At 44.3% G+C, this 12,831-nt stretch overlaps 1 protein-coding gene across 2 annotated transcripts in view; it reads right to left on the bottom strand.

Moving 5' to 3' along the window:
• Positions 1–12,831, bottom strand: part of ASTN1 (astrotactin 1) — a 222,174-nt gene that overhangs the window by 119,757 nt on the left and 89,586 nt on the right. Inside the window, exons 4-5 of one of the 2 annotated variants that reach the window (XM_053391242.1) lie at positions 9,791–9,937; positions 6,577–6,684 (exon numbers count right to left, since the gene is read on the bottom strand). In XM_053391242.1, the coding sequence (XP_053247217.1) occupies positions 6,577–6,684; positions 9,791–9,937 (255 nt within the window). Of the gene's footprint in view, positions 1–6,576; positions 6,685–9,790; positions 9,965–12,831 lie in introns of both variants that reach the window. The other variant, XM_053391241.1, reaches the window with a different exon arrangement.

The raw sequence follows: 12,831 nt of genomic DNA on the forward strand, positions 1-12,831 counted from the left end.
CGCACACCCTTCCTATGCCTCTGGGTGTATCAGGTCATTGTATCGGAATTCACAAATATCTAATTGCTTGAGCATTCCTGAGCAGTAGTATCTGTAGGAATCAAGCCTAGTCAGAGGAATTGGCCACTCTCCAGGCACCCGGCTTGAGTTCCTTGTTGACCTCCCCGTCTGCGACTCCCGGCAAGATCAGGCGAGATCTCAATCGGCGATCCTCCTCTAACGTGAGAAGAACACACCACTCCTCCCCTGCCATCCCCAGGGAGGGGAGAGAGACAGACAGAAATGTATTTACATGCCTTTATTTCTGTCCTTCCAGCAGTACAGAGAAAAGTGTCTGCACTCTCTTAACACCAACAGCAGAGAGAGGAAAAACTCCTCCCCTGTACTTCCAGTACAGGTCAGATAACACTCTGAGCTAACATCCGGTGCTCAGTACAGTGAATAGACTGTTCCTTTGTTCCCACGGAACAGTCCCAAACATCAACATCCTGTTTGGCTTTCCAGCCATCTGGAGCTCACTGCTGCATTGCTCCTTTTCGTAACAGTATCCACCTGTAAGGAGCATGCCCCAAAGAGGGGAGAAAAGGTTGTAAGACAAGAAAGATGGAATGCAGTGCACAGTTACTTCAGAGCAAGTCCCACCAGACTACACAGGACTTGCTTCCAAGTAGCGATGCACAGAGGGAAGTGGGTGAGGCACAAGAAACGCAAAGTTAAAAGGTAACAGAAGGAAAGAAGTGTGCAACCAGTGAGAAAAATTATGAAGGGAAGGAGGTATGAAGAGAAAAACCTAGAAGCAGAGGGAAGGTGAACACAAAGTTAAGGCCCAGGTTCTTCAATTGGGAATAAGTCCCACTCTAACTCAGTAGGCCCTACTTCCAAGGAAGGGGAGCAGCCAGCACTGTGGTCCAAACCACTGAGCCTCCTGGGCTTGCTGACCAGGTCAGTGGTTCGATTCCCTGCGACAGGGTGAGCTCCCATTGCTCAGTCTCAGCTCCTGCCAACCTAGCAGTTCGAAAGCACACCAGTGCGAGTAGATAAATAGGTACCGCTCTGGCGGGAAGGTAAATGGTGTTTCCGTGAGCCACACCCCATAGTCAAATTTGACTGGACTTAACTTTTTTTTATATAAAATATTTATTAAAGTTTTACAAAATGAAAAAAGAAAAATACAAATAAAAAACAGTTCCATCTTTCCATTACATTCTTTCATTTGCTTAATTCCCGGACCTCCTCTAACCTCCTTTTTTGTATTCCAGTTTAATTTGTCAGTTCAGCAAATCCTTCCCCTCTTTGCTTATCCTAATCTTTAATCTTAAAATAATGTAACATTAGATTTTTGCTCATTAATAGTCCATTTTTTCATACTCCTTATAGCATTATAGCTAAAAACCACATAACTTTTCATCCAACATCATTCTAACATTCATTAATTTTACAATATTTCTATAAATAGTCTTTAAATTTCTTCCAATCTTCTTCCACCGACTCTTCTCCCTGGTCTCGGATTCTGCCGGTCATTTCTGCCAATTCCATATAGTCCATCACCTTCATCTGCCATTCTTCCAGGGTGGGTAGGTCTTGTGTCTTCCAATACTTTGCGATGAGTATTCTTGCTGCTGTTGTGGCATACATAAAAAAAGTTCTGTCCTTCTTTGGCACCTGTTGGCCGACTATGCCCAGAAGAAAGGCCTCTGGTTTCTTCAAGAAGGTATATTTAAATACCTTTTTCAATTCATTATATATCATCTCCCAGAAAACCTTAATCCTTGGGCACGTCCACCAAAGGTGAAAGAATGTACCTTCTGTTTCTTTACATTTCCAACATTTGTTCTCGGGCAAATGATAAATTTTTGCCAGCTTGACTGGGGTCATGTACCACCTGTATATCATTTTCATAATATTCTCTCTTAAGGCATTGCATGCCGTAAACTTCATACCTGTGGTCCATAACTGTTCCCAGTCAGCGAACATAATATTATGTCCAACATCTTGTGCCCACTTAATCATAGCAGATTTCACCGTTTCATCCTGAGTATTCCATTTCAACAGCAAGTTATACATCCTTGACAAAATCTTAGTTTTGGGCTCTAACAGTTCTCTTTCCAATTTTGATTTTTCCACCTGGAATCCAATTTTTTTGTCCTGATTATATGCCTCCATTATTTGATAATAATGAAGCCAATCTCGCACTTTATTCTTTAGTTTTTCATAACTCTGCAATTTCAATTTGTCTCCTGCTTGTTCCAAAATTTCCCAATATTTCGGCCATTTGGCCTCCATATTGAGTTTTTTCAAGGCCTTTGCTTCCATTGGTGATAGCCACCTTGGGGTTTTATTTTCAAGTAAATCTTTATATCTTATCCAGACATTAAATAGTGCTTTCCTGACAATATGATTTTTAAATGCTTTATGTGCTTTGACCTTATCATACCACAGATATGCATGCCAACCAAATACATTGTTAAAACCTTCCAAATCCAAGATGTCTGTATTCTCAAAGAGTAGCCATTCTTTCAACCAGCAGAAAGCTGCTGATTCATAATACAGTTTAAGGTCTGGCAGGGCAAATCCACCTCTTTCCTTTGCATCCGTTAAAATCTTAAAATTTATTCTGGGCTTCTTGCCCTGCCAGACAAATCTAGAAATATCTCTCTGCCACTTCTTGAAACAGTCCATCTTGTCTACAATTTGCAATGCTTGAAACAAAAATAACATTCTTGGCAATACATTCATCTTTATCGCAGCAATACGGCCTAGCAGTGAAAGCTTCAAGTTTGACCAAATTTCTAAGTCTTTTTTCACTTCCGCCCAACATTTTTCATAATTATCTTTAAATAAATTCACGTTTTTGGCTGTCATGTTAATCCCCAAGTATTTCACTTTTTTAACCACTGTTAAACCTGTCTCATTCTGAAACCTCTCTCTTTCATTCTCTGTTAAATTTTTCCCCAAAACCTTTGTTTTTAGTTTGTTCAATTTGAATCCAGCAACCTGACCAAAATCTTGAATCAGTTCCAAAAAGCTTTTGGTACTAGATTCTGGCTCCTGTAATGTCAGTACTAAATCGTCTGCAAATGCTCTCAATTTATACTGTTTAGCTCCGACTTGTATACCTTTAACCAACTGGTCTCTTCTAATCATATTCAGCAAAACCTCCAGGACTGATATAAAAAGCAATGGGGAAATTGGGCAACCTTGTCGTGTCCCTTTCTCTATCTTAAATTCCTCCGTCACCTCATTATTAACAATTAGCTTGGCCTTTTGTTCAGAGTAAATTGCACTTATACCGTTTCCAAATCCTTCTCCCACCCCCATCCCCTGTAGATTTTTCTTCATAAAACTCCAAGAAATATTGTCAAAGGCTTTCTCTGCGTCTACAAATATTAAAACTGCTTTGGTGTTAATATTCACTTCTAACTTTTCCAGAATGTTAATTATATTCCTCAAATTATCAGACAAATGTCTACTCGGAAGAAAGCCTGCTTGGTCTTTATGAATCTCTTCCATCAACACTTTTTTTAATCTCTTAGCCAAAATATCTGCAAAAATTTTGTAATCCACATTAAGTAGTGATATGGGGCGGTAGTTCTTAAGCTGAGTTTTTTCAGTTTCTGTTTTCGGTATAAGTGTAATATATGTTTCTTTCCACGATTCTGGTACCTTTTTCCCTTCCAATATTTCATTACAGACTTCTTTTAAAGGTTGTACTAACCATTGTTTTAAAGTTCTGTAATATCTTGAAGTCAGTCCATCTGGTCCTGGAGATTTGCCCAATTGCATGTTCTGAATGGCATCTTCTATTTCCTGTTCAGATATTTTACAGTTCAACATTAATTTACTTTCTTGAGGGATTTTTTGTAATCCATTTATCTTCAAAAATCGATCTATGTCAACTTCTTCTGTGGCCCTTGTGTGTATAATTGTTTGAAGTACCTCTGGAAACATTTTTTAATCTCAGCTGGGTTCTGTATGTTCCTTCCTTCCACTTCTAGGTTTGTAATAGTATTTAATTTTTGTCTTTTTTTCATTTGCCACGCTAGCAACTTCCCACATTTATTAGCTGATTCAAATGTCTTTTGTCTCATTTGTTTAATTTTCCATTCTATTTCCTGATTCATCATTTTCATATATTGTACTTGGTATAGCTTTATTTCTTTCAGAATCTCTTGCGACTTTGGTTTTGCTCTCAATTTCTTCTCACTATCTTTTCCCCCCCCCCCCCAAAATTTTATCTTTCTTTTCATTTTGGCTTCTTTTCTTTATTGCATTCTGTTGTATCAAGAACCCTCTCATAACAGCTTTACTTGCGTCCCAGATAACTCTTTTTTCAACATCAGTGTTCGTATTTATCTCAAAATAGTCTCTCATAGTTTTTTGGGCCTTCTTAATCACGTTTTCATCTCTGAATAAGGTGTCATTCATCCTCCATCTAAAAGAACCAGTGGAAATCAGTTTCATCTCCATCTTCACAGGATTATGGTCAGAGCAAGTTCTTGGACAGATTTCCGCCTTCTTTATCTTTGGAGCCATTCCACTAGTTACCCATATTTGATCGATTCTGGTCCATAAATTTGACTGGACTTAACTGTCCAGGGGTCCTTTACCCTTACTTTACTTCCAAGGAAATATGAATGGGGTTGGGAGGAGCATAAAATTCAGGGGGAATAAATTCAGAGGGACAAGAGGAGAGCAGACATGCAGGCTCAGTGCCAGAAATGGGGCGTTCTACCACCTGTGTGTGAGACTAGCACGCTAGCTGTCACACATTCCTGCTTCCGCCCCTCGTGGATATTCATTGCTATTCCATGATTTGCCATCCACACCGGTGGGCTGTCCTTGACAGAATGTCTGCTGTGCTCTGCTGCTTTTGTAGTTTTGCCCCTCCCTTTGTGCAGGAGAACAGAAAATACTTTCACAAGGACCCTTTTCTCTCTAATCGTGCTGGAAGTGAACAAGAGCAAATGTTGCCAGCTGGAAAGATCCATCTATAGAAACTTGGCAATTTTGCCAGGCAGCGGTGCCTTTACTTTTTCTTTCTTTTTTTGCATTTTACTCTCCTGGATAGCTTTTGTTTGTTTGTTTGCTTGCTTGCTTTTTTAAAGAATAAATCTGTGTTTTGAGGAGTAGGGAAGGGGGCAGAGGGAGGGGAGAGAAAGAAGAAGAAAACTCGCAGCCCCAAACAAACCCACACAAATGCCAAAAAGAACAGCTTGCTTGCAGACTTGGTTTTTGCAAAGCAGCCATTGTGGGTGTGGAGCTAGTCAAGCAAAAAACATGGAGGGGTCGATTTCCTTGAGTTTTGCATGAGAAGAATAGGGCAAACTGAAGATACGATTTTGAAAAAGAAAAATCCTGAAAACTTAAGACTAGAAGCCATCTGATAGTATGACTTTGTGATGGTAGTCTCTCTTTGTTACTGTAGATAAATATGTTTCTAAAGCTGTACAGTACATAAACCAGCCTTTTAAAACGTTTAACACAGAAGTCTTGTATGAGTGAAATCTTGCAGAAGACCCCTGTCGTTGTTTTTAAAAATAAGGCTGATATATGCACCTCCATTACAGTCTCCAAGGTATGTTGAGGGAGGGACAAGAGAAAAGTGTGGGAAATTAGAGAAGGGGGTCCTTTGGGATAAGGGGCACAATTTCTGCAAAGTGCAGTGCACACAGGTTGCAAAGCATTGAATCATTCCTTCCAATGGCAAAAAGGCTTTGCAAGAGTGAGGTGGGATCCCATTGTGACCAAAAATAGCCCTACGCAGCATAATGGTGGCGAGAGAAGAAGAGTTTGGATTTGATATCCCGCTTTATCACTACCCAAAGGAGTCTCAAAGCGGCTAACATTCTCCTTTCCCTTCCTCACACTCTGTGAGGTGAGTGGGGCTGAGAGACTTCAGAGAAGTGTGACTAGCCCAAGGTCACCCAGCAGCTGCATGTGGAGGAGCGGAGATGCGAACCCAGTTCACCAGATTACGAGACTACCGCTCTTAACCACTACACCACACTGGCTCTCTAGAGAGATCTAGGACACATCCTTGGGCACAGAAATGTGTTTTCAGGTCCATGTCTGAGTGTTCCCTCCCACCCCACTCCCAAGCGCCTTCCCCCTGAAAACTCCCACTATCATTGATCACTGGCAAGGCTGGCAGGGGCTGATGGGAGTTGGAGCCCAACTATACCTGGGAGGTTTGCAGGTTTGCCATCTCCTGCTGTAGCAGACAGGAGGCAAAGTGAGGAAATGGAACAGCAGGCAGGAGAATCCATTCCACTGCAGTGGAGCCTTCATGCTGAATGCTTGGTCCAAATGACTGCTCACTTAGGCCTCCCGCCCCCTCAGCAAATGAACCAACGCTAACACAGCCTATATGCTGAATGTGCTGGAGGAACTCTAGAATTAAGGAGCTGGCCATTCAAATGGAATTCTCCCACTATCCTTAGCGCTCACCAACATCAGGCATGTGATCTGGCACACAGCTAGGGCAGCTTGGACTTGAAGGGTCTCCAGCTTGACATGCCCTTCGACCCCTTGCCCGCTGTGCTTGCCCTCTCCCCCCCTCCAGCTGCTGCCACATACCCCGACTTCGCCGCCTGCTCCGTGATGGATCTGTGTAGAAGGTGAGCTGGGGATCGTTGTCTGCCTCTGTCCCAGAATCCCCTTCAGGGTTCAGAAACGCAGAGCCAGCTACATGGAAAAGAGAGAAAGGAAACCAGCTGCTCACTGTAGCCAGAAGAGCCCTCTTGTGCCCCATTCCCCAGACCATACAACATCACAATACAGGCTTCTTCCTTTTCTCATCATTGGTTGCAAAGGCTCCTGCTGAAATTAAAGACTGCACTTCACTGAATTCTGCTTAAGAGGGTTCTTTCATGTGGTCCATGACACAGTGCCCTGTGTTTCGATTTCCACCATGTTCATTTGGTGTGTGTGTTTTTGTCTTTAAAGCAAGGCTGCAAATCATAACACTAGAAGGATAGGTGCCTCAATCTCTCTCTCTCTCTCTCTCTCTCTCTCTCTCTCTCTCTCTCTGTGTGTGTGTGTGTGTAGAAAAAGGGGACAGAATCCCCACAGACTTTCTATATAGGGTTAAAAAGGCCATTAGGTCCAGTCGTGGCCAAATCTAGGGTTGTGGCGCTCATCTCACTTTACTGGCTGAGGGAGCCTGCGTACAGCTTCCGGGTCATGTGGCCAGCATGACTAAGCCGCTTCTGGCAAAGCAGAGCAGCGCACGGAAACGCCGTTTACCTTCCCGCCGGAGCGGTACCTATTTATCTACTTGCACTTTGATGTGCTTTCTAACTGCTAGGTTGACAGGAGCAGGGACTGAGCAATGGGAGCTCACCCCGTCGCAGGGATTCAAACCGCCAACCTTCTGATTGGCAAGTCCTAGGCTCTGTGGTTTAACACACAGAGCCACCCGCGTCCCTGTATATATAGGGTTAGGGAACCTTTTTCAGCCCAGTTCTTTGTGAGGAACCTTGTAGGGTTTGCCTCATGTCAGCAGTAGGCAGAATCCCAAGGCAAAAGTGGTCAGAACAATGGCCTTCGCACAATGGGCATGCCGTTCCATTTCCAGCAATGGACGAGATGACCCTAGCAGTTCCTTCCAACTCTACATTTCTGTGACCTCCAAGCAAGCAAGGGGCATAAGCGCACAACACATCCTGGCAGGGGAAAGTGCTTCAGGACGGGGTAGAGCAGGGCTGGGGAGGTTGGGGAGGGAACCTTAGGAGGCCAGACAGAAAGTCCTGGAGGGACATATTTGCTCACTGTGCCTTAGGTGCCCCACCTCCACTCTACCTCTTTTCTTAGCTGTGGGCAGGATTCCTGCATTACAGGGGGTTGGACTAGATACCCTCGGGGATCCCTTCCAGAAGTCTATGATTCTCTGTGGGTGAAAAGTAGCTTGGGAACAATGGTTCCCAGCTGGAAAATGACTAGATGGAAGGGGAAAGGGGTAATTTCTTTCTATCTATCTCTCACACACATACAGAGCACGGTGCTCTCTCTAACAAGCCCTTGGAAAGTTCCCCATGAAGAGCTGTGGTCCTCTGCTTACCTGATTTAAGTCTTTCCAGATATACTATGCTGCCTTTTTTATTGTTATTTGTACTTCTGTTATTTTTATTGCACTGCTTTCTTTGACTCACTTCAATAGGGATAATAACAGCAGCAGCAGCAACTTATGGCCCTCAAGCTGAAAAAGGTTCCCCACCTCTGATGTAAAGGAATATGTAGAGACCTGATCCTGTCTCCACATGGGGCGGGCAGGAGGAAGCACTTCTTGAGAGAGATGATTCAATAACAGCCAGTAATGAGATGTGCTTAAAAGAAGAAGAGGCAGAGATGTAGATACATCCCAGATATTATGACAAGCTCTTTCTATTTGCCTACCATAATTAGGGGCAGAATCTAATAAGTTGGCACAGCACTGTCAGTGCTATTATTAACTAGTGAAATGGCCGTCATTAGAAGGAGAAGAGGAGAGAGAGAAAGAGAGAGAGACTGGGTCTGTGTATTTCAGGCATTCTTGTGTGGCCAACGTCCATATCTATCCCAGGGACCCAGTCAATGAAGACAAGGCTAAAAGTAATGGGTGCCCCACCCTTTTTATGCCTCTACAAATTTAGCCAGTCCCTGGCAACCTATCCCAACCTGGGAGTTCCATGTGACATTAGTTTTTTTGGTGTGTGGGGTTTTTCCCCCCAAACTTTATTGAAAATTTTAAAAACAGTTACCTGGAAGCCGCTTTATGGAGAAAAAGCAATCCATAACATGAATGCTTCAAAGTGAAAAGAAATAATATCAAAGCATCCCTTTTAGTTTATCCTGAAAAGAACTCTCATGATATTGGTCACCATAATTCCTGCTTTCTGCAAGTGTTTGAACCATGTGGCACTACCACACTAAAAGCAGCCCTGTGGGCGACAGCAAGAGCAAACTTCAGGAGCATGGAGCACTAATGACGGCAGCAACTGGAAGGAACTTACACTGGCGCAAAGTTAAACTTGGCCTGGTAGCATATGGGCAGCCACTGCAGTTCTTTCAGTCATGGCGCAACATTTTGATGGCAGGCTGCTCCAGCCAGTGGCCTAGCTACCACACGCTGCATTAGCTGCAGCTTCTGGACAAACCCTGGCACAACTCCAGTCTCAGGTGGTCAAGCCGGGTGGTTCTACCCGGACACTGAGGTCCAGCTCTGAGGGCCTTCTGGTGGTTCCCTCACTGCGAGAAGCCAAGTTACAGGGAACCAGGCAGAGGGCCTTCTCGGTAGTGGCGCCCTCCCTGTGGAATGCCCTCCCACCAGATGTCAAGGAAAACAACAACTACCAGACTTTTAGAAGACATCTGAAGGCAGCCCTGTTCAGGGAAGCTTTTAATGTTTGATGTATTAGAGTATTTTAAAAAAAATTTTGGAAGCCGCCCAGAGTGGCTGGGGAAGCCCAGCCAGATGGGCGGGGTACAAATAATAAATTATTATTATGATTATTATGATTATGATTATGATTATTATTAGCTATCTCAGTCCAGGAACAGCCAGGGTTGGTGTACCAACCAAAGCCTTAGCAAGTGAGGACACCTGTGACAAACATGGAACCAGGAGCACCCCAGAATCTAGATACCTGCTCCTTTGATGGGAGTGTGACCCCAGATAGAACAGGCAACTGACCTATCTCATGGAGATGGGAATATCTCACCCAGTGCCGCCAGCAGGGCTCTTCTCAGAAAGTGCCTTCATGATTGTCCCAACCCCACCCCGACTGATCCAGAAGGAAGCTCTAGATGGTACCTCGTGACTTGTTACTGATCCGCTTGCGCTGGCTACTGGAAGTATGAGACAGGAGCGTAGCCTGTTGATGGTTGGAGTCCACGGGGCTGGTGGCGATGATATTATCCTTATACTTGTTCATCAAGGACAGCTTGGCATTGTCACTTCCTGAACAGGAAGAATTTAAGGCAAAAACTTTTGAGAAAGAGAGACAAAAAAAGGAGAAAGGGCAAGAGAAGGAGGAGAAGGAAAGAAAGAGAAAGTATTCATTTCCAGCTATCCAGGAAATAACATCAGGATCATCTGCAGGTGTGCACCAGTGAGCAGTAAGGGCAAGATCCTGATGCCGTTAACTATCCATTTGTATGATCAAAGCTGACCAACTCTACTCGCATCTCCCAATGAACCAACAGCAAACAAGTTCAAAGGGATTATTTGATCCTTGCTTGCTAAAGTATTATTAAATTACTTACAGATTCTTAGTGATGTAAGAATTACCCCTGGACAGAGTCCCTGGGAAGAAAGCCTGGGCCCTTGTTAACATCTGAACTACTGACACATTGGTATGGCTACAGAGGTTGGAGTTTCTCACTGCCCAAATGAGACTCGATGTTAGTTTAAAATGCAACTGCACTATGGGGGTAGCTTTAGCCATTTGTTCCAGCCATGATCCCAACCAGAAATCTCTCCCTCCCTCTCTCTCTCTCTCTCACACACACACACAAATAAATGTATACTCTAATGGTTATGGGGTTGCTCGTGCGTAAGTTGCCGCCACTCCTGGGTAGCTGGCCTGGTTAAACCTTTCCTGGCTGGACAGCCCCTCACTTCGTGGCTGCTCAGTCGCTGGCAGAATCCGTCAGTGGGCGTTTCTTCAACCTTTTCCAACATAAAAGTTGTTTGACGCCCAGTCTCTTCCTAGCCTCCCTGCGCGGAAGCCTTCTGCGCAGGGTGGGCGTGGGTAGCGGAGGATCTGTGCTCTCCCCGCTGGTGTCCAGTGAAGAGTCTCTGAGCCTGCTCTCCGCTTCCCCCATTGGCCCCCCTCCATCCCTGGTGTCACGCTGAATTTCTTCCCCAACAGGAGACCTGCCTCTCTCCCTACTTGGCCCCTCTCCAGCATCGTCGTGGAGCCCCTCCTCCTCCTCCTCTCATTCCGATGGCAGTTCCCTGACATATACATACTGACTATTTGCCATAGGAAGAAAGCTGTCGATTGTGCCAATCAATTTTCCTTCCATTGCAAATAACAGAAATGCCTGCTGGATCTAAGATGTATCAGTGCTATACAGTGCTCCTGCTCAGAAGCTGCTGTACAAAAAAAGCCCTGGATAGCTGCTCCTGGGCAATCACCAGAAGCTAACCAGGCTCACATGCCTCTGATTTCTTTCTCCCACAACTGCAGTATTCCAACAGCTGAATGTGCTTTCCTGTGCTGGCTGAAAATACAGAGCAACTGAAAAACTGCAGCTCTTCCTGCTCTACTGCCCTCACTTAAACCATGGTGGAATCTACACGCACATTAAAAAACGTTCTGAAAATGCTTTTTTAAGTGTGTGTTTTTTAAAAAATACATTGAATTTTTCATAAGGTTCACCATCGCCATCTGGTATCACATTGTATTTTGCACTAAAATGTTTTATTTGCAGCTGTATAGCTGAGTCCCATGCGCAGGCATTGGGCCTTAAGACATGAGCTATAATACAAGCCAGGGTGAGGGCAGGGCGTGTGTGGAAGCCAGTGTGCCTGGGCATTAGTCAGACTTTTACATGATTAACTTGTAATCAGACCTTTTCAAGCACACACTGAGAAACCCTCCTGCAAGCAGAAACTATCTTTTACCGGGTTTCCCAACAATGATGGACGTTTCTAAACACCTTCTTTCCATCACTAAGCATGCTAATCGCAGGGAGGCCTAAGAAGGTGCTTACACACCCAGAATATTGGGAACGGAGGCTTCCGGTACACCATTGCTATCAGTGTTACATCTTGTGCATTCTGGGAAATGCCTAAACACATTTCGGGTCTCTCCTGGCAAACTGGAAACTGGCTTTTTAGCTACCATTTTGAAAACCTGCCTAATATTCCATACTTAAGGTAAAGGGACCCCTGACCGTTAGGTCCAGTCGTGACTGACTCTGGGGTTGCGGCGCTCATCTCGCTTTATTGGCTGAGGGAGCCGGCGTACAGCTTCCGGATCATGTGGCCAGCATGACTAAGACGCTTCTGGCAAACCAGAGCAGCGCACAGAAACGCCGTTTACCTTCCTGCCAGAGCGGTGCCTATTTATCTACTTGCACTTTGACGTGCTTTCGAACTGCTAGGTGGGCAGGAGCAGGGACCAAGCAACGGGAGCTCACCCTGTCACGGGGATTCAAACCGCCGACCTTCTGATCGGCAAGTCCTAGGCTCTGTGGTTTAACCCACAGCGCCACCTGCGTCCCTTAATTCCATACTTAAGAGTAAGCAAATGAAACTTTAACACGTGGAATGATAAAAGTCTGTAATTTTATCAGGACAAGTTATTTGTTCTTTACTGTTGTAACATTTGTTTTCTCAAAATTTATCTTCTGTGCCATGAAAGTATATAAAGACAGTATTATTATTATTTTTAAAAGAAATGATTAAATAATTTAATGTTACATGGTTAAGTGTATTTATGCATGAATTGTGATGCTTGTTTTGAGTCCCTATCCAAGCTGCGGGTGGGACAGATGCCCCAATTTGTCCCATCCTGGTTGGAATACCATGAGCATCCCTTGCAAAGAAAGATGGGCCATCTGGCATCCCAGACTTGCATGGCTTGTTTTGAATGACCACATGGGGGTGGGGAGAAGAAAGATGGACAAGGGGGCAACAGAACTGAAATCTGGTCCCATATTGTGGGTTTTGGTTAAAGATGGGCTTTGGGTACAAAAGAATAAGAACCTGGAATGTTCAGTTGGTTAATGCCAAGGTCACAGTTTTGATCCCTGTAAGAGACAGCTGCATATTCCTACATTGCAAGGAGTTTGACTAAATCAGGCTTCCTCAACCTTGCCCCCCCACATGTTTTTGGCCTACAA

This window comes from Podarcis raffonei, chromosome 6 (assembly GCF_027172205.1).
Source record: "Podarcis raffonei isolate rPodRaf1 chromosome 6, rPodRaf1.pri, whole genome shotgun sequence".
NCBI classification, from domain to species: domain Eukaryota; kingdom Metazoa; phylum Chordata; class Lepidosauria; order Squamata; family Lacertidae; genus Podarcis; species Podarcis raffonei.